The sequence below is a fragment of the Batrachochytrium dendrobatidis genome (genome assembly GCF_000203795.2).
Source record: "Batrachochytrium dendrobatidis JAM81 unplaced genomic scaffold BATDEscaffold_13, whole genome shotgun sequence".
NCBI lineage: Eukaryota > Fungi > Chytridiomycota > Chytridiomycetes > Rhizophydiales > Batrachochytrium > Batrachochytrium dendrobatidis.
In genome coordinates, this window is record NW_006281111.1 from 31,421 (window position 1) to 53,377 (window position 21,957).

The 21,957-nt window shown below is 37.5% G+C and overlaps 7 protein-coding genes across 7 annotated transcripts; 3 read left to right on the top strand and 4 right to left on the bottom strand.

The window, feature by feature from the left end:
• Positions 1-2,026: 2,026 nt before the first annotated feature.
• On the bottom strand, positions 2,027-2,200 carry BATDEDRAFT_30621 (uncharacterized protein; the record flags this gene model as incomplete). Its single annotated transcript, XM_006681636.1, has 1 exon — positions 2,027-2,200. The coding sequence occupies one exon, from the start codon at positions 2,198-2,200 to the stop codon at positions 2,027-2,029; it is 174 nt and encodes a 57-aa protein (XP_006681699.1).
• A 2,358-nt stretch (positions 2,201-4,558) lies between these two features.
• Positions 4,559-5,692, top strand: BATDEDRAFT_91545 (uncharacterized protein; the record flags this gene model as incomplete). The annotated part of the gene is made up of 1 exon (XM_006681688.1): positions 4,559-5,692. The coding sequence occupies one exon, from the start codon at positions 4,559-4,561 to the stop codon at positions 5,690-5,692; it is 1,134 nt and encodes a 377-aa protein (XP_006681751.1).
• Positions 5,693-8,984: 3,292 nt separating this feature from the next.
• Positions 8,985-10,061, top strand: BATDEDRAFT_13863 (uncharacterized protein; the record flags this gene model as incomplete). The annotated part of the gene is made up of 1 exon (XM_006681538.1): positions 8,985-10,061. One exon carries the CDS (start codon positions 8,985-8,987, stop codon positions 10,059-10,061), a length of 1,077 nt encoding a protein of 358 aa, XP_006681601.1.
• A 1,319-nt stretch (positions 10,062-11,380) lies between these two features.
• BATDEDRAFT_91533 (uncharacterized protein) lies at positions 11,381-12,610 on the bottom strand (the record flags this gene model as incomplete). Its single annotated transcript, XM_006681733.1, has 1 exon — positions 11,381-12,610. The coding sequence occupies one exon, from the start codon at positions 12,608-12,610 to the stop codon at positions 11,381-11,383; it is 1,230 nt and encodes a 409-aa protein (XP_006681796.1).
• Positions 12,611-14,035: 1,425 nt separating this feature from the next.
• Positions 14,036-14,941, bottom strand: BATDEDRAFT_27298 (uncharacterized protein; the record flags this gene model as incomplete). Its single annotated transcript, XM_006681578.1, has 1 exon — positions 14,036-14,941. One exon carries the CDS (start codon positions 14,939-14,941, stop codon positions 14,036-14,038), a length of 906 nt encoding a protein of 301 aa, XP_006681641.1.
• A 2,600-nt stretch (positions 14,942-17,541) lies between these two features.
• Positions 17,542-18,465, top strand: BATDEDRAFT_27299 (uncharacterized protein; the record flags this gene model as incomplete). The annotated part of the gene is made up of 1 exon (XM_006681579.1): positions 17,542-18,465. One exon carries the CDS (start codon positions 17,542-17,544, stop codon positions 18,463-18,465), a length of 924 nt encoding a protein of 307 aa, XP_006681642.1.
• A 1,041-nt stretch (positions 18,466-19,506) lies between these two features.
• BATDEDRAFT_27300 (uncharacterized protein) lies at positions 19,507-21,143 on the bottom strand (the record flags this gene model as incomplete). The annotated part of the gene is made up of 4 exons (XM_006681580.1): positions 19,507-19,651; positions 19,708-19,897; positions 19,968-20,880; positions 20,958-21,143. The coding sequence occupies 4 exons, from the start codon at positions 21,141-21,143 to the stop codon at positions 19,507-19,509; spliced, it is 1,434 nt and encodes a 477-aa protein (XP_006681643.1).
• Between the last annotated feature and the right edge of the window lie 814 nt (positions 21,144-21,957).

Below are 21,957 nucleotides of genomic sequence, written 5' to 3' on the forward strand. Positions count from 1 at the left end.
CCAACGGATGATCAGTGATATTTGGTACAAGGTCATGTTTGAAATGTTTATTGTAAGATTCCAAGTATTCTCAATACTGAAATGAACCATTTTGGTTTAGAATTGAAAATGACCATTTTTGTCAAATATCACCACTGATATTCAAGCATCATGTGTCTTGAACTCATGTATGCAAATGTCAAGTCTAACCAATGTCCAGTGTCAATCTTTGAATGGAACTGGCCATGCGATTGATGCTTAATGACACTTTTAATTAAGCCTGATACCAAAGTCGGTTTGTATTTGTGTCTCATGAGTTCACAACAACTATAAAAGCAGATTGTCAATTAGCAAACAAACGAGTTGCATTTGCGTTTTTATTAGTTTAACAATAAACACATTCTAGTCGACAATCTCATGGAATGTTTAAACTCTTGAATATGCTTGAACATTTCCAGAAATTGAAAGACTTGAACATCAGATTTGCAAACATTTGATTATGTGAGTAGTCAATGGGTAGTCAATAAAAGGTCAGTATGGTTGTGTTTTTACTGGACAAGTCTTGGATTCTGCTTGGTTGATAAACCATCAATTCGTGACGCAAGTCTTGATCTGCGTCTTGCCAAAGTCGATCAATTTGATATTCCCTTGACCAGTTAAAATCATGTTTCCTGGTCTCAAGTCCTCATGAACTACACCAACCGATTACAAGTGTCAAATAATCCAATCCAACTCATTGTCTGTTCTCCAGTCACAGTGTTTTCCAGGAATAAAGTCCAAACCAATCAAGTGAAATACTGTCCGTAATACTCACATTCTCCATAATAGCGTGCAACATATTGTAGATTGAGTTTGGCGAGCTTTTCGTAAATTGATATTTGATTAGCATTTTGAATGCATCAAGATTGTTGTAGGAATCACAATGTTTGACAACAATGTTGCAGTCATTGAGTCGAATGACTTGACCAGTTGCTCCAAATCCAATCACAGTACCAGAACAAAGTGAGTCCACATTCAGATTATACTTGATTGTGCTTGAATCATTACTGTCAGAGTCTGTTGAACTGGAGTCTAATTTCTGCTGTTCAGTTTGATGGTCTTGTAAAACAAGTTGAACAAATAGATTGCCTGAATACGACTAGGAGAACACAGATCGTTGTAAATGGAATGGCTGATACGCAGAGTATCTCTGACAGGTTGCCAAACCAAATAGGTAACATAACAAGTCACACATTCATAGATCAGATTGTTCAAAGCGAGATATCCATAAACTTGGTCAATCACTGTGCACATCCATATGTCCAATATCTCCACAAGTCATTTCTGTTGGTTGGCACTGTGTATCCTCTTGATACACCTTTACAAGTCAAATGGTTGTCCATTTACAGAATGACGAACAGGCAGATCATTCGAGTCTTGCTTTCAATAAACGACAAGACTTTGGATCAAGAGCAAGAACATTGTCCGAAGCTCCAATAAACTCGAGATGACTCTCCACTTGAGTTGCTGTTTCAAGCGTACAAGGGAAAACACTAGCCTTGCTTCAGATTGGTAATAATCTTCTTGGTCTTGAAATATTCAGTTGAAGTTGTAAAGAATATGTTTAATGCATCAACATTACTTTCAAGTGTGAATGTAATTCCTGCTGTAGTATGCAAAGCAACACCATCTCCAATGGAAGTTGTGTGATATTCGTACTTTGCCGAGTCTGCTGTAAAGTCTTTTCATTTCCACATACAATTGTGTTTTGGGATGGTTTGTTCTAGTGCCAGTAGTTTGAAAGAGTCTCAACATCCAGCAGAGTGTTTGATAACAAGCTATCGAGTCTTGTTACTGTAATGCTTTTGACGACACTTTGCCCAGTATTATTGTTTGATTCGATGAGTGAGTTGAATGGGTTGATCTCAATGGTCGCATTGTTTCTAATAATGGTAATGGGATCCCAGGAGTTGTAGTTGGTCTCTATTCCATCCACTCTCTATTCTGTAGTGGATAGGATGGAAACCAGCTACAACTCTTGGAACTCCATTGCTGTTCTTGGACTAGATCAAACCACTGGAACTGATCTACTCATCAAATCCAACACATTATGCCTGGTCAAACTCTGTATCATCAACACTAGACACTGTAATGGACATGAACTCACTTTACAAACCACTCTTGTGAACCTTGTCCAGTCGATACACTTGTATGATGAACACAACTGTTGTGTGTCCAACATTCAATCAAAACTATTCATCTGGATCAAACCATCATGAACATCGACATCAAAGACATTGACACAATCCCTAATGTTTTGTATTCAAAAGTCTATTCTGGCAACATACAAATCAGCATCAAAATGTCAATCGACAGACTGACAACTACACAATATTGTCATGATTGGTGTCAGTGCATGTGAACAACAACCTGCTATGGTTTGTGTCGATATTGTGTATTTGACTGTTTTATCGACCTGATTTTGATCCCAATCCCGATTTGAATGCAATGATTGACAAGTTGGCAATGTTGGTTCATGACAAAAAGACGCAGTCAAACATACTGTCAACACCAATCTAAAAGACTGATCCAGTGCGTAATGTGTGTCCGCTTGTTCTGATAACAATTCGTAAAACCACAATGTGGACGTTTTAAACAGCAGTGTATTCAAACAAGCAGATAAACTGGTGCGAATTTGTCTGAAATCATTGTGCAGCCATCTGATGATACTTGGTATGCGTCCGATAAGGTGTACCAACAGTCGAGACAATGATCGGGTTATATTTGACGAATCGCAACATGCTAGACTATTTGGGTCTGGGTTATCGTCCATCAACACCGCATCAACAATCTATTGACACTGATGGTCAGTTTGATGTTTTTGGTGTACGATCATGACCAGAACTATTATCGAAAGTGGATTCAACAATATATGATGTGCAACAAATGCGAATCTGTAGTATGGACTTGATGTACTGTGCTGCTGGACTCGAATCAGACGGCATATTGACTGGTTTGAACTACTTGAAACCATGTGATATTGTGATACTATTATCAATGTGTGATGTCGATATATCAAGATATTGCTGGTTTTCAACAAATCACACAGTTTGGTCGAGACTGCCAATACTTTATAGTTGATATATATACACAGATTGACTTGATTTGACTGACATCAATGGCTGTTATCGTGATTCTATGTACAGGTTATGACATCAAGACACGCATATCTTTGTCAGGTTGATCATTTATATGGCAGCAGCGAATTGATGCGAGTATCAAACACATTGAAATGACTATCCATGTGCTGTCGCATTACACTGGTATCGAATGTAGTTGTCAAAGCGTGTATTCCTGGTTTGGTTGATGATGATCCGAGTATGCGGTATTCGTCACAGTTTGATTTGGTCCAAACAGGTTTTGTAATGGTTTCAACAATATCTGATGAATGACATGCTACAATCGCAGTATATTGATATTACCACATGATACAACTGTTTGGCTGACCAACCGACTCGAATGTTGATGGATTACTATGCCAATCGACTGTTTTGACCTGATATCACCACACTTGACATGCCAACACATGCGACATATGATGGAGTGTGTAATTGCAGTTTGATTGATTCAATGTTGTGTTACGACATGTGTTACATAAACAGTCACCATGTGTGTTATAGTTTGTATATCCAGCAACACATTGGAGTGATTGATTGTTGCTCCAATCGATCGAATGTCAATATGTTTGTACAACAGTTTGGTACAACCGATTATCCATGGATTATTATCACACGAGTCAATGCTGACCTGATTTGGGATATTCAGTGTTGTTGGAATATCAACACAACATCAACACCAAACATCAGATCGACACTGCACGTTGATGTTGATGAATGCAACATGAATATTGAAACAATGCATCATAATGCGTACAAGTCGCAGATTGCAGTTCAAACTCAATGCAAAGTGCACATTGTTACAGTTTGGTCATGAATATCATCAACAAATGTGTGTACAGAGTTGTATTGACAACATTGACAGTCCAACACAATATATGGATATGGGTTCAAACTTGGTGATCGTATAATGTATGATTACTAAGAGTGCACAAAGTGTAGATTCAACACTATAGTTTGACTGTGTGTCATATGATGGTTGTTATAATCAAACATGCAATGCAGTCAATGTGTAGTAACCATTGTATATTGCAATGCAGAATACAGTCATTGCAGGATGAATACTGGAGTGAACCATTTGACATGAATACGGTTGTAAAGCAAAGCGTTTGCGGTTAAACAACACTCATGAAGGGTGCGCTTTTCAAAATACCTGATCAAAGGGTCGTAAAAGCATAATTCAATCGACACGATCATCAAATTGATCAATATGATATTATGGCTAGGGAGCAGCATACTGTCTAGTTTGATAGTGACCCACTACAAGCAATCAAATAGCCCTGTATAATTGGTTAACCTAAAAGGGTTAGGGTTGGTTTGCTATACAAAACATATAAATACAATCGAGTATGTTCAACTTTATAATCGACACCAGTCTCGACACTCTACTTTGTATTGATAGTTTAAACCCATTGATTGGTTTGATGAAATTGGTTGATATTCTATTCGTATTGACTGCGGCAGCAACCGCCAATGCAATACTAATCCCGACTGATAACGATGATTCACCCCAAGCATCAGACACTTTCAACCAAGTATCTGGCCCAACTGATGAACCTATTCCAGAGATTCCCGACGAAGACTGGCAAGAAATAATGGATATAATTAATTCAAGCACTTCCAGCCAAAATCAACAACAATCAATAGATGAACTGGGTCCAAGTACTTCCAATCAAGACCAGCAACAACCAACGAACCAACCCAGTTCAAACACTTCTGGCGAATATTGGAAACTCATGAGTGAAATCAGTTCAGGGACTCCTAAAGATTTGCAAAACATAATTGATGCAGTCATTTCGAAAAATTATGACCAAGACCAGAAACAATCAATTGGTCAGTCCAGTCAAAGTACTTCCAACCAAGATCAGCAACAACCAACGGACCAACCCAGTTCAAACACTTCTGGAGAATATTGGAAACTCATGAGTGAAATCGGTTCAAGGACTCCTAAAAACTGGCGAGAAATAATTGTTGCAGTCAATTCAAAAAATTCCAAAAAATACCAGCAACAATCAATTGATGTAGCTGGTCCGAGCACTTCCAAACGAGGTCGAAAACGGCCAATTGATGTAGCTGGTCCAGACACTTCCAGTCAAGACCAGCAACAACCAATAAACCAAGGCAAGTCTGCCAAACGAGGTCGAAAACAACCGACTGATGAGCCTAATCCAGATACTTCCAGTCAAGACCAGCAACAACCAGTCAACCATGACAGGTCAGGCAATACTGTTACAAATCAAGTAACTGGATTAAGCCGAAAATATCAGATAATCCTCAATGGTATGAAACAAAGACTTGTCGAGTCTAAAATAGTACAAATGAAAAAACTCAAAGAATATCGTGATTATGCAGCCCTTGGACTGGAACAATGGTTAGCATTAAAAAGGGGAAAAGAGATATCCGAACCAATGCACAATCCAGACGATGAAATACGATTGAAACAAGAGTGTAGAAAGTTAAGCATGAGAGTATACGGTATGAGACGAGATTTGAAAAAGTTTATGGCAAAGCATGGTTTGGAATTTGAAGAACCAAGTTCAGATTCAAATTCGGATTGATGAATTTGATTTTGAATAAATTTAAACTTTCTGATGTGTTGGTATTTATCGAGTATTGTGAATGGGTCAACAATCATATCATTGATTGTATACTGCGTTGTGTATTACATCAACAGTTATTGGATTGTTGATTGATACATTGACATGGTTTGTTCCATATACATCAATGACATAATAACAACCAGTGTTGATTGTACATGTAATCACTTGTCAATTGCATGATATCACCAACTGATCATGTCGTGTATTGTACAACAAACGGAGCAATACACTTGTTGAAAGTCAGGGTTAGATTGCAACATCAACTGGTTTGATATTGGTCAACTAGTGTTGTATTGTATGAGTTTGGAATGTAATGTATGTGGTGTGGTATTGGTAGTGTCGTATTGACGTATTGACGTCGAATGGACCACTGAATAACAGTGTTCATGACACTGACTGTTTATCACCATCCAACTCAATCTCATCATTTCAATCAATCTTGGTCAATGTTGATGATTTACACGCTACTTCATTATCCAATCTTGTCTGACATTATTATTGGCTTTAATCACATTTGGTTTATACAACTGCCATGAGTTGTACTACTATTATCATTGTGTATCTGAACACCAAATATTCCAATACATCAATAATACCACAGTGTAAACAGTAATACAGTTGATCAGTATTGTGGCAAGACTTTTCATTCAAGTTTGTATTTGAAAATACTCGATGGTTTAATCACCACACTGTTTGTAATGCGATTGTAATTGATCTCATTTCATTTTATCTGATTTATGATGATGTTTAGTAATTCATTACCATGTGTTGTAGTAAACTAACTTGTTTATTGAACCAAATCTACAACGATCACATTCAGAATATTAATTTACAGTATTTCTAAATGCATGTTTGATAACAATCCAATTTTGTTACAAAAAACTGATCAAAACAATACTAAAATGGAACAACTCGTTTGTGTGTTTTACAACAATCCAAACATAAACAATTCTCGGCAATTGTTGAATATTCGCATGAATGAAATTGTCAAATCAAAATTCAACTTTACTAATTTTATCAAACATGGAGTTGGATGATGTTATGAAAGAGTTTATCCAACACATGGAAGATTTGAAACTATTAACAACAGATGCTCAAATATACAAGGCTGATGAAATATGGGACAGACTGCTTGTATTGCTAATGGAGTTGAAACAACATAACTGCAGTAAGTTTAATAGCAGTTGGATTATCGATGAATTCAAACCATTTCTGACTTTGTGTTGGTTTGAAATGGCATGATATACATATGTAGTGCAGCGCTTACAGAGTATTGGACTGCAAGATATCATAACCGATTATTTGGAGTATAATCGACCCAGTTTACAGGTATTCATATATTGTAACAATAATGGATTGTTGTTCATGACTAAACTAATCAACATGTGTTGTGTAGATCAAAGTAATGGAGTTTACTAAAGTATTTGCGATTGTGGTGTACTATGATGATCAGTTCAAAGTATCTCATCGACTAAGCAGCCAACTTGCACAACTCATGCAATCACCAAACTGTCAAGTCAAAATGGCGGCAAGTCATGATTGATATTGATCAAATGATTGACATTCAACTCATCTAGTGTCAATATGCATATAGGCGATAAACGCATATACACAGTTGTTCGGTTATGGACGCTGGAGTCAAGAGGATGGATTTGACATCAAGCCAATGGTTGATATTATTGTTCACGAATCTGATCGAGAAGTGCTCAGATTGGCAATTGACCTGTTCTTGCAAGTTTGTCATGATATTGATGATGGAAATGTATGTTTACAATGATACAATATTGGATCAGTTTGGACAGTGTCATGTCTTGTCATGTTGATCTGATTGTATACTTGACATTAAACAATATCATTAGTTTGGCATCGTGTTGTCAAGACTTGTTTCACGACTGGAATCATCCAATGGTCTAGTTGCTGTTGGGTTTATCAAAAATCTTCAAACCATGTATCGGAGTATTCATCGTCATGACCCAGTAAAAGCAGCGGAATGTGGCATCATTCCAGCAATAGTCAATACGCTCAGGTATGTGGTGTTATGCATGAATGTGTGTCCAGTCATCACAATTAGTAGATTTGACATGGTTGGATTGACATGACATGAATATAGGAGGGTCGATCAAGCAGTGATTTATGAAAGTACCGGTGCTATTCAGATTTTTTGCAACCGCGCAGATTGTGAAGTGATTTCAGCCGAGTTGATAAGGCTGGATTTGATCAAACACTGAACGACTTGTGTATCAGATACAGCAACAACTCTGAACTAAAAACACGCATAATCTGGATAGCTGGAACAGCTGCATCCAAAATGCGCAATTTTCCTGTATCGCTTGTACGATCGTTGGTTTTTGAGCAATTGACGATATCGATGTGTGATGTCGATATGAATGATCCTTTGCGTCTGTTTAATAATGTCAACGACATGATTGAGAAATCTACAAACAAGGACGAGATGATCAAGGTGTTTCGAGAATATGGAATTGTAAAGCAACTCAACACTATTTATTCACGTAGAGATGTAAATTTGTATGGCTGTTTTGGTATTGTAAAACTACTCAAAACACTTGTTGATTTTGCCGACAATCATTCCGACAGTTCAATACGTACCAAGTTGGAACAAGGCGGGATATTTGAAAATCTAACGGCTATTGTAAAATCGGATACTGCTGACTACAGAAACAAAAGGGTTGCTGGCCGGATCATTGAAACGTTTTTCCAGCATCGGGTTCATGTTGCTAATTCGGATATTTGGCCATACAACGACAATGCCGAAATTGATATGAAATCTGGAATGGCCGGATATGTACTTGGAAATGCACGCACACTTGTCGAGATGCGGTATATCCAGTATCTGCAATCTATACTTTGCAAACCCATGTGGTGGATCGATATCACAAACCAGCATATTGTGGAGCAATGGAGGGCTGACTCACTCGATCAGAATATATTGTCATCAACATTTAATCTTGCATTGGAACAACTCGAGGTTTTTGTCAAACAGCTTGTTTGTAATGGCAGTGATGGATTTGGCACAATTGTACCAGGACCTGTTGAACTGACGTATATACTGGACAATGGCATACCTGACAATGTACATACGCGATTGATGACAAATGTATCGGATCTTGAACATGGATCAAATCACAACACTGGTCAAATGGTGCACAATCTGATTGATGCATCAATGTACAGTGTTGTATATGGACAAACGATGATTGCACCACTGAGTATACGACTCAAATACACCACAATGGTACCATGCGATATATTGTTATCGACTCGACTTGTTTCAGATACGCCCATCATTGAAGGTGATTCCGAGTTTATATCATCCAAATTCCAATGTCTTCCGAGTGAATTATGTGTCAAACAGGATGGCAGTGTGACCATCAACTCATACATCAACAATCTGAATCCGATATGGCATCGAGATATGTACAAATGCATTGCCAAAATATTCAAATGTTTTGTCCCAATGTTTGAAAGTCTGTTCAGAACGATGGATCCAATGTTCAAGTATATTGATCTTCGTAATGGCATACAGGGATATGAGTCATCAAGCCAGTCAGATCATGATGATATGGAATCAGACACTCGAGTCATTCGTCCCGTGTATGTACCAACACTTCCGGAACATTTTGAACCCAAATATGAATCAGCAAAGCCAGTATCACTGCGTGGTCGTAATCTACAAGTCATTGTCAAACTCACCAACATTCAACTGACACCATCCAAACCTAAATACAAAAAGAAAAACTGGCACAATGAAGGTCCAATTAACGAATCGATTGTTGCAATTGGACTGTATTACTACGATGTGGAAAATATCACCACACCCAAACTCGATTTCCGCGAGGCTGTTAGTTGGTGTCATTATCAAGGAGCATCTGATATGTATTGGAAAGATGTGTACGGCATTGATCAAGAATCACGACGCAATCAGTATATAGGATCGCTTGAATTACCAAATGGTCGGTGTGTAGTTTATCCCAATCGATACCAACACAAAGAACAATCATTTGAACTTGCAGATCCAGCTCAATCAGGACACTGCAAGATTTTGACATTTTTTGTAGTGAATTCAGTCTGTCGGATTGTTTCGACTGCGCATGTGGCTCCACAACAACCACAATGGTACAACTCGAGTTTTGACAAGACACCCATACTGCCTGAACTATGGAATGATGCCACGCAGTATATTCAAGGTGTTCAATCACCAGCTGAAGCCAAACACTATCGAGATGAATTGACAAGTGACCGAACTCAAATCACAGCGGCATACAACGAAGAGATATATGAGCAGGCGTATAATCTTGATCGTTGGTGATTGATTGTGAGGTTGTGATTTTACAACAATGAGTTGCAATGCCAGTCATATTCGTGCAATTAAATGAATTGAATCAATCATGTCAATCATGACAGTGATTGTTGATTATATTGACTGATTGTGTACAATTGATTGATACAAGTGATATGAATGCATCATTCGGTGTTGTTGAATCAGATCATTGCTTGATTCTGTCAATGTGATCAAATGGATTACTACAAAACTGGACATGCTCAAGTTGAATCAAGTATTGAATCGAGTATTGGATTGATATTTACACACAACCACAATTGTAACCACAATTGCAATCAACACAGTCTGAATATTAGACATTTGAACATCACATATCGAGCTGTGGATAAATGCGAGTTGGCATATTGGACTGTTTTTGTAGTTTATTAATGATTTGATTCACGACTGTTTGAATTCAAGACTCAATATGGATTACAACTGGATTGTCGTTGTTTCCATTTGGGATGACAATCTGTCAATGTGTTGATTGATTCCTAGTTCATTGACCAATCCATCGATCAGTAATTGTCCAAATAAGTTGTATCCGAGTCGAGTTGTCAATCAGGATACCATAACCTGACATCCAAACGATTATTCAAATAATTGTCCAAACCATCAATGATTGTCAGAATAAGCTTTAAGATTCGACTGCAATAACCACCACAATCATGGTCAGGTTAGTATGTTGATCCGTTTACAAAGTTCCAATACTGCAACAGAATCAACATACTCTTGAAAGTGCTGCACACCACATGAATCCAGCAAACCCACTGATGAATTGAACCAATCAATTGACCAATGACATGACTCGATATTGGACATCGAGTTGCACACAGTTGGTAAAAAGTCACCGACATGTTCAGATAGTCAAACCTTGACTACAGGTTGATATCATCACCCAACACACCAAATACTGTGAGACATTACTAGTGTGAGAGTGTGAGACATTTCTGAATAGTTTAACAATCAAAAACCATCAACAATGACGTTTGAACTGGAATTCACATGACTTTCTTGGTTTCTTCCATTTTATGAACACACTCACTTTTTTGTTAATAAACAACACAATCAAATATTGATTCATTCCTTCACATCTTCAATCAACTGCAGCACACTTGACAATAATGACAACCATCAATATGCCATCATATGTCCACGATCTACAATTGATATAATACCCAACACAGTATACACAAACATGCAGTATGCAATCAATGATATGGTTGTTGACTCATTCACAATGTTCAACAAACATCAACACATCAAAAAGTTTAAATTTATTCAAAATCAAATTGATTGGCAAGTCATCAATCTGAATCTGAGTCCGGCTCTTGAAATTCTAAACCACGCTTTTTCACAAACTTTCTTAATTGTTGTCTGATACTGTTTACTTTTTTCCTTGCCACTAAATGCTCATGTTTCAATCGTATTTCAGTTTTTGGGCTGTACCCTAATTCAGACGTTTCTTCGCTTGACAATGCTAACCGTTGTTTCAATCCAAGAGCTATATATTCATGATATTCTTTGTATTTTTTCTTTCGTATTACTTTAGATGTTACAAGTCTTCGATTTATACCATCAAAGGTTTTTTGATATCTTTGGCTTAATCCAGTCACTTGATTTGGAACAGTATTATCTGACTCGCTCTCGTCCGTCGGTTGGTGTTGGTCTTGATTGTAAGTGCCTGGATCAACTACATCAATTGGTTGTTGCTGGGTTTGATTGGAAATATCTGGATTAGGCTCATTAGTTGGACCAGAAACTTGGTTGGAAGTGCTTGAATCAGCTATATCAAATAGGTCTATCCAGTTTTCGTCAAAAATACTTGGATCAAGTTCATCCGTTGATTGTTGTTTGTTTTGGTTGGAAGTACTTTGATCAACTATATCAAACAGTTCTCGCCAGTCTTCAAAAGTGTCTGAATTGACTTCATCTATTAAGCGCTGCCAGTTTTTGTCGGGAATGCCTGGACCGGGTTCATCAATTGATTGTTTCCGACCTTGTTTGGAAGCACTCGGACCGGGTTGATTCATCGATTGTTTCTGATCATATTTGGAAATGTTTGAACCGGGTTCATCAATTGGTCGTTTTCGACTTCGTTTGGGAGTGCTTTGACTGGGTTGATCAATTGGTTGTTGCTGGTCTTGATTGGAAGTACTTGGATCAAGTTCATCAATTGATTGTTGTTGATTTTGGTTGGAAGTGCTTGAATTAATTATATCCATTATATCTTGCCAGTCTTGGTCGGGAATTTCTGAATTAGGCTCATTGGCTGAACCAGACACTTGGTTGAAAGTGTCTGGACTGGATTGATCTATTGGTTGTTGTTGATCTTGACTGAAAATGTTTAAATCAAGCTCATCCATTATGTCTTGCCATTTTTGATCGAAAGTGTCTGGACTAGGTTCACTGGTTGGGCCAGACACTTGACTGGAAGTGCTTGATGCATGAAGTGAGCCATCGTTATCAGTCGGTATCAATATTGCATTGGCAGTTGCTGCCGCGGTCAGTACGAATAAAATATCAACCAATTTCATCAGATTAGTCAATGGGTTCAAACGATTAATACAAGTAGTGTCGAGATTGGTGTCGATTATAAAGTTGAATGTATTTGTATTTTTGTATATTAAACCAACCCTAACCCTTTTAGGTTAACCAACGACACAGGGTTACTTGATTGCTTGTAGCGGTTTACTATCAAACCATAGTATAATGCTCCCTATCCATAATATCATATTGATCGATTTGATGTTCATGTCGATTGAATTATGCTTTTACGACCCTTTGATCAGGTATATTGAAAATCACCCTTCAGGAGTGTTGTGCAGCCACAAACGCTTTGTTTTACAACCTTATTCATGTATAATGGATCACTTTGATATTCATCATGCAGTGATTGTGTTCTGCATTGCAATATACAATGGTTACTACACATTGACTGCAATTGCGTGTTTGATATACAACAACCATCATCATGACACAGTCAGACTATAGTGTTGAATCTACACTTTTGTACACTCTTAGTAATCATACATTGCACGATCACCAAGTTTGAACCCATATTCATGTATTGTGTTTGACTGTCAATGTTGTCAATACAACTCTGTACACACATTTGTTGTATTCTGAATCTCGGATACGATCACAGTCTAGTTCAACAACAATGATGACACATGTCAGTAATGCAACTGTTGTTTATCACACCAACACTGTTATTCAGTGGTCCATTTACATCAATATGGCTGCAAGTTGTCGTTATATCACGTATTCTGGACATGGTTTTGATATTGCACATCCAGTTCCATCACATTGTTGCTGACCCATCATTGTAACGCTGTATGTCACCATAATCACAACCACAATCATGAGCATGTGGTTTCACGTATAATATTACAACCACGCATGTCGTTGGTTGAATCATCACTACTAGTGTATACTACAATACACTACAGTGCATGTATGTTGACATGTGTTGTACCAATTTGATTGCATTGCTACGTGACATGCTCCAACCTGTTTAAATGACTGTTGTGCAACATATTGGTATTGACCACATGTGATACTGGTCACCAACAAAGTGATCAGCGGTATACAATTGATTATGCAATCACTGACTGCCAATACTTCAATTATGAATATTATCCACCATTTCATGACACCATCTGATACATTCAGTGCACAGTAGCTGATTGGTGCAATATGATCAATTCAAGCATACTATTACATTGGAAATGGTGGTGACAATGCAAGGTGTTTATTGGACAAACAAGACTGAATGCTTACATGACAAATGCAAATTGACAGTATAGACCATACAATACACACTGCAGTACAACATATTCTAAACAAGGTTGTTGATAGCGTGATTCCAGTTTTACAATGAAATTGAATTACCAAACAGTCGAGTGTCCAAACATTGATTTACTATACACTTTTAGTTATGGTGGTTTGCGTAGAAATGTTCAAGTATGCCTTCTATATCCAATGAACCTCAGCATCTGTCGTTTGAATCTATTAAACTTTGAACGTAATGAAGGAAGTTGAATATCATATTCTTGCAGTACACTAGATTCACTTGAATATCTAGCAATTTTAGTCGTTGGTACAAAGTGTACTTTAGCTTCCCTTGAACCAGCATCGTGACTTGACTTTTGCTGATGTTTTTTAGAATGATCGTGTTTTGAGCCGTGGGGTTTAAAAGTGGATCCGGGTTTCAAGATGGATTTTAATTCTGGAGTAGGTTCAGATACAACTCTGATTGATTCTTCTTCAAGAGGTTCAAGAGCCAACTTGCGACACACCCATAATCTTCCTAGTCTCAGTTTCCTGAATTTCTTTTTATCAGATGAGCTCATTCTACGCCCATACCCTCTTCGTTTAGTTTCTAGTATTCTTTCCTTTGCCTTGGTGCTCATCTTGTGCGGATATCCGTCTCCAACATCAGTTGGAATTTCCATACCCATATTCTTCATTATTTTTTCGACTCTATCCAGCCTTTGCTGATGTGTGAGAATGGGCCGTTTGTTCTCTGGGATATAGTTTTTAGGAAGATGGCAGACGTCGTCATATAGTGTGTTGTCAAATATATCATCGTCTGACTGTTTGGACTCAGAGTATGACGATGATTCATCGGACTCTTCAACAGAACTGTCTGAATCATCGGGATCTATAGTCGACTGAGCTACATCATGATTGGTTTCAATAGATTGTTGTTCTGTTCCAGTTGAAGCGCAAATACCAGTGTGTTGCTGCATGTGTGTTGAACATTCTTTTACAGGTTCTGATTCGATGGCATACGGACGATCAATGACTACTGCACTGACTGTCACCGACAATAGCAACAACACAATAGTCGATATGAATTTCATCCTGTCGACGAGAATAAATGTGATAAAGCTTGTCAACTAGTAGGACAATTCTTGATAATGAATGAGCCAGTTGTGGATATGAACCATGCTTTTATGGTGGTTAAATATATAATCAAGACATAAGGGTTATATGAGCTTATGCAGCAACAACTCGACCGCCATTTAGGTATATGTAGCACAGATACTCATGTGTAGGCTGTTTTATGCACAACTCTTCAGCCATTGAATGAAACAGGACTCATAGTCAAGGGTTGCTAACCCTGACCCATTTACTAAAGAATATATTGAAATGAGTTGCATAATCATTCAGTTTCAGGTTACGGTCAGTATAGGGTAACGGTTTATCCACACAACAGCTGGTCAAATATTAGTGGTAAAATCCTTCAAACGGCTGCTTCAACACTTGATCTAGTGATATGATACTGTGTTGCAGTCCTGTTCAATGCAGTATGGATTGATGGTCATATCAGCAGTATCAATACTTTATGCCAACTGTAATACTTTCAATACGCAAACTCAAAGTATTGCCAATGATTAGAAAAGCTTCAACATAACTCTTGAACTGTCAATTGTCATGCTATCAATAGTATGAACATCCGACTCAATACTGTACATGACTGGTTGTCAAGAGTCTTGCAGCGTTTACTTGGCAAACTGGATTCCTGTTTCGATTATACAAACATGACATCAAAAACATGTCTACTTTGGAACAAGACGTTGAGTTGAATGTCCAGCAATATACAAAAATATACAAAAACAGCACGAATTGAATGTCAAAACTCGATTACTAACAATTTCAAATCTACAGAAACGAATACGACAACTTGCAGTCTAGTCATGTAAACGGAACACTAACAGTGTCAGTGTGTAATAAACAGTCAGTGTCATGGACTGATTGACAATACAGTGGTGTTGTTGGTGGTGATTGGCATGCATGGTTGCATTACTGACATGTGCCATGATTGTTGTTGAACTAGATTGCGATCGTATCCGTGATTCAGAATACAACAAATGTGTGTACAGAGTTGTATTGACAATATTGACAGTCAAACACAATACATGAATGTGGGTTCAAACTTGGTGACCATACAATGTATGACTACCAAATGTGTCGAGTATCCATGCAGAATACTAAATGGTAATATGTGATGATCCAAGGGACTCGTATCACCAATGTTTGTGTGCCATAATTCCACTATTTGACTTGGTAAACAATATGAATTACACCTATTGATCAATTTACTTTTCTGATTGCTCATCATACATTCTACTTGTTTGTGTCACCAAGATACAATCAATCAATTACTACAAGATTGACTATAACTCATATTTATTAATAAATGACTCTTCCAACCATTTCAACATATTATTGTTTTATTACATATTTTCATTATCATTGAAAACCCCAAGCCTGCTGATCCTGAATTATTGTGCAACACCCATTACACTTTTGATTTGTTATTTTCTGTCAACTACTAACAGTTACAGATCATACACACACACCTCCATTTAAACTAATATAAATCAGATTACACAAAACTCCAACAGAGTTGTTGGTTGTTGATGGGCAAGTTGGATATAAAGTTGTTTTCAATCAATCCGTTGACAATCATGATAGCATACTTTGATTTGTATGTACGCAATACTGCTGTCATCTTGTGTATGATGTTTTCTATTTCTACAAACACATTCCATTTCCAGCTGTTTTTTGTATACATTTGATATTGTGTAGCATGTTAAAGGATTTAGGTGTATCGAAAAAGTAGAGTATACAAGATAGACAAAAATTACCGAGTCTTTCAACAAGTAATAATATAATATAATATGCTGCTATAGAAAATATTGGTAACGCTGGGTTTTTTGAAAAGTAAGAGTGGTGGTATTGAAACATAAGGGAGATAATGGAGATAATGAGGAAATGATAAATTAGGGAGTGTCCAATGCAAGTACTAATGCTTGCTTGTTAAGGGTTGAAGCTTAGATATCTTGCTTGGATATTACACCAGATACACACTAACCATTCAAACTATACGTAAACGGCCAATGTCTGATTGCTTCAACATAACAATGAGGGTGTAAAATGTAGTACAGAAATAGACGACTAAATTATATTTATTTCAACGGATTTAGCACTCTTGTTCAAGTAAAACAGTATCATCCGATATTCATTATACACTACTTGTACGTTGAATCATGCCAATCACTTGCTATTTTAACAAACATGGAATATCACGGCACATATTGATGACCAACTAATATCCGAGTGTCAACTCATTCCAGTTTTGGTTTATACTCATTTCTTGACCCTAACCCTTGACCATAACCCTTTTTAGGGTGGGACTGCATAGCCAACCATATGATATTCGAATGTATGGTCAGATAGCAGCTCAACCAAGGTTACAGGTCAACATATAAAGGGAGATCCCTTCAAAGTTTGGCATTGACAACAAATCAATATCAACCCTGACAGTAATACTAGTCCTTGAAACGACCATTCAAGGAATATGCTTTTAATATCATTTATTCAATAATGGATATAAATACAGTTCAAAAACCGACTTGTTGAATGACATTACAACTTGCTCAGCCAAACCAGTAGAATGAAGCTCGCAGTTGCTGTATTGTCATCGATCTTGCTTGCCTGCTCGGTTACTACTGCCAATCCTGTTGATCCCAGTGAAAGTACAGATGATGAAGATGGCATTTCAACATTCATTCCCAGTGCAACTACAGATACTGAATATAGTCTTTGGATAGTTCCTAATCCAGACGGTATAGGCTTGGGTGCTCTTGATCCACTTCCAGATAACTTCAAGAATTTACTCGACAAATACGCAGAGATACAGGATGCTCGTAATCAGCAAAGCAAAATATATTGGCCGTTAGAATCTCGATATGACAGTCAATATGACGTGCTAATGGGCGTGGAAAAAGATCTTGAAATTCTGAAATATCAATCTCAAAAAGGCAATGGCAATCCAAAATATGGTGACATTGAGAAGACTAAGCTTGATCTTGAAGACCAAAGATCCAAACTTGTCAAACTTCGAAAAAGTTTCGACGAGTGCCAGTCTGAGATTGGTCGTCTTGCAGAAAAAAAGTGGGAAATCGATGAACGGATTGTGGGTCTCGTTTTCGGAACCCCTCTGGATCTTGCATTATTTAATTACCAACTTTTGCTTATCAGAGAAAGGCCTTTCGTTAAAAATTACATTGAACAGCAATCATCAAAATACGAGAGTCTTGATCAAAAATCTGGTGACCGACGAAAACATCGAAAATCTGGTGACCGACGAAAACATCGAAAATCTGGTGATCGACGAAAACATCGAAAATCTGGTGGTCGACAAAAACGCAAAGATTTGGAATCATCAGATGAAGAATCAGATGAAGAACCGGATGAAGAATCCGAATATAAATTCAATCGGAAGGGTACTTTCAGTATGCGGAGAGCTTCCTCCAAGTTTATCACTAGATTTGGATCATTCTTTGGACGACCCAAACGTGACGATCCATCTAATTGATTTGATTGACTTGAATGTTAATCTGGACTTGTTTCAACCAATTCAATTGTCATTCTGATTTAATTTACAATAAAATTGGATGTGTATGCATTATATCTGATCATTGTACACAGTCTTGATTGGTATAATATCATAGTATGCATTGACACTTGTATTTCCAATACAATACAATACAGTTGATTGTATATTGCATAGTTGTACACATTGATGATGCTGACATGCATGTGTGTATTGTGTCGATATGATATTACTCGTCATGTCGTATTGGCACATGCAACACTAATACCAACAACAGTCATGTGTGTTGATATCAGATCCGACCAATTTGACTGGTTTGACTCGTTGATTGTGGTGTAAAAATGGTTGCATCAATAGCCTGACTGATCACACACATCAGTCGCAGTATCAACTTTGTCGTGTGTCAAATATCACATGTTGAATATACAATGCCAACAATATGGTCATTATGCACATGTTGATGTATCCAATGATCGTATACTGGTCGATTGGTGTAATATAATCACACATACTAATGGAATGTAATAATCATGGTATTTGCAGCAGTATACCATATTCAAACAGTTGATATCGCGCATCCAGTATCGACATGATCATTCAGATATACAGTGATGGATTCAAACAATGCATACCATGATTGAGCTACGTGATGCGTATTCAATCAATACCATGTATTACCAATACAATAGTATGCGTGATCATCGTGTACCAAACAATTACGATACACACTGGACTGATCCAATACATGCACGGCTCGAACATATCACACAATCAAACATGGACACACCACATTAAATATACGTATAGTAGCAGTTTGTCTAATAATGAATTGTATTCAGTCGAGTTTATTGTGAGTCTGTTTGTGACTCTTGACAGTGTGGTTAGTGTTTTCAGACACAACTACTTGATCAGTTGTAGTTAATGATTGCTAACACCAAGAGTCCTAACGTACATCATACCAACTATAAAATAATCATGGTCATCATCCATTCAACAAATAACCAATTTTATTGATATATCTGTTTAGCCATCAAGTTTCTTGTAATTAAACTTTAGCCGCCTACTACTACGACGAATACTATCACGGAGAGTACTACCAAATCGCGAAAATGATCTCCTGAGAGTAGATGTGTCACCTGAACTTGAACCGCTTGGTTGTTCAGGCAGTCTAACAATATGCATCAATATCAATATCAATTCACACATCAATATCAAACAACTTACTGTGTTAATGGCCAGAGTACTTGATAACTGTTTGAAATAATAGGATATCCATCAGTCGCAGTTTCGCATCCACATCCAGGACCAAATCCAATGCGTGCATTTTGTAAATCAAATGTGACTGCAAGTCGAGTCATAAATGATATACCAAGAGCTGCATTTTCATTTGAACCAGCTGTTACAGTAAATCTAACTATAATCCAACATTATATTAGTCAGGCTAATCAAACAACACATATTGCATACAATTGTCAAATATTTACATTCTTTGGAATTGACTCTCTGTATATAGTCTTTGGGACCCAGTTTGATTGTTACAACGGAGTTGCTATTTTCATCAGTTACGGGGTTTTGAGCAAACATTGTAATTGAAAGCGACGGCAGCTTGCTCCAATCAATATTAAGTTTGGATTTGAGGATTAGACGGTTTTCCCAAAATACTTTTTCAATTTCTGTTTCGCTGAGCTTGTGCTTGTGTTCGGATTTAGTTTTTTTGACAGTGATCGCATTACTACCAACAATAGCATCAACCAACGCTGCCACGACTACTTCAGGAAAATACATATATACAAAGCATGTATGTATATATGAATACAAAATACGTCCATCTTTTACCCTTTTTTGGAATTCCTCGGGTAGATTCACTTGTTTGCCATCGATTAGTATACTCTTGATGTTGACAGTATGACGATCGTCTGATGGTGATTGTACCCATGCAACACTTTTTCCATCTGTCCCGCATTTTGGAGTTACGTCCGTGTTTCCTATATTGATGAAGCTTTTTGAACGCATGCCATACGGACATAGTTGAAGACCAATCTCGTTATTAGAAATGACACCATCATTGTACAAAACATCCAACACAGTGGTTTGTGGACGACGCTTTGACAACGAGGGATAACCAATCCCAAATACTCCATCAAAATTTGGACTGATACCAACTGAATCTGGCGATTGTTTTTTAACTGCTACTACTGGTAACCCAATGCCAGTTATACTAGTACCCGGAATCGTCACAGTGGCTGTGAAATCAATTCCTCTATACTCTTTGCCTTTGTAATTTATAGTAACGTGTCTCCCACTTGTAATACTTAGTATATCCAAACCTATATTGTTTTTTGAACCAGGAAGTGGTACGATCGTATCAGAAATCGCTGAATCGACTTGTAAATTCAACTATTTTAAACAAGTGTGAGATTGATTCAACGTGGTGCAAATTGATATCAAATTACAATGCATGACATGATACATACACTGACTCCATAAAGATTAAATTTCATTCTGTAACATTTGTTAATATCACCATCCAATTCAACAGGTGATCGCTTTGATAGCCTATTGCTTGATGGACTGTCAATTTCGGAAGGTGAATCTAATGCAACTCGAACTGCAGAAACCGCCTGTAACGCAAGTAGAATGCATTCTAGAGTAATCAGCATTGTATCGAGTATTATAATGAAAATGGTTTGAATCTGATACATGACTGCCGTTTTATAATGACGGCAGTTTCAAGGGTGACAATCGGCAGTTCCCAAATGGGTATTTAGAACACATAAATACACCATGTAGGGTGAGCAAACCCAAATACACCATGTAGGGTGAATCAATATACAAGCATCGTTGTTGATGCATAATCAACTTCAGTAGTATGCTGTGTTCATCTCCAATTGCGGTCATGTATGCAGTGATCAGGTAGTATCAGATTGTCACCCTGATTATGGATAGTTATCATCACATACTGTCACTGTATACCAAATACTTGACTGATTGTTCAATTGGTCGTGTTTTGGATCACTCGGACACAACAGCATCAAACAGTCTGTTATTGCAGTATTTCAAAACCATGACTCTTCCATTGGTATGACTGCATGGTCATTTTAGATTAATCTAGACTGTATACGTCAAACACTGCTGATTGTGTCACAACATGATCACCACCAAACTCGGCAATCTGTCGCTGCTACACTGAATGAGTGACATTGTCATCGTGGTACATGAACCACAATGGATGATCATGTCATTCAAATCGGCACACAATCTACTGATATATGCAAAACAACACCACCAATACAATACAAATCAAACCCAATCACAAACGTGGTGTTGAATCCAATGCATGCGAGTACTTTTTAAACACATGATACACACTGATGGTGATGGTTGCTAACAGTCACATTGCAGTGTACATGTCCATAGTGTCCACTGTCATGTCGATCGTTGCTATCCGTGACATCCAACTAGATCACAATCAAT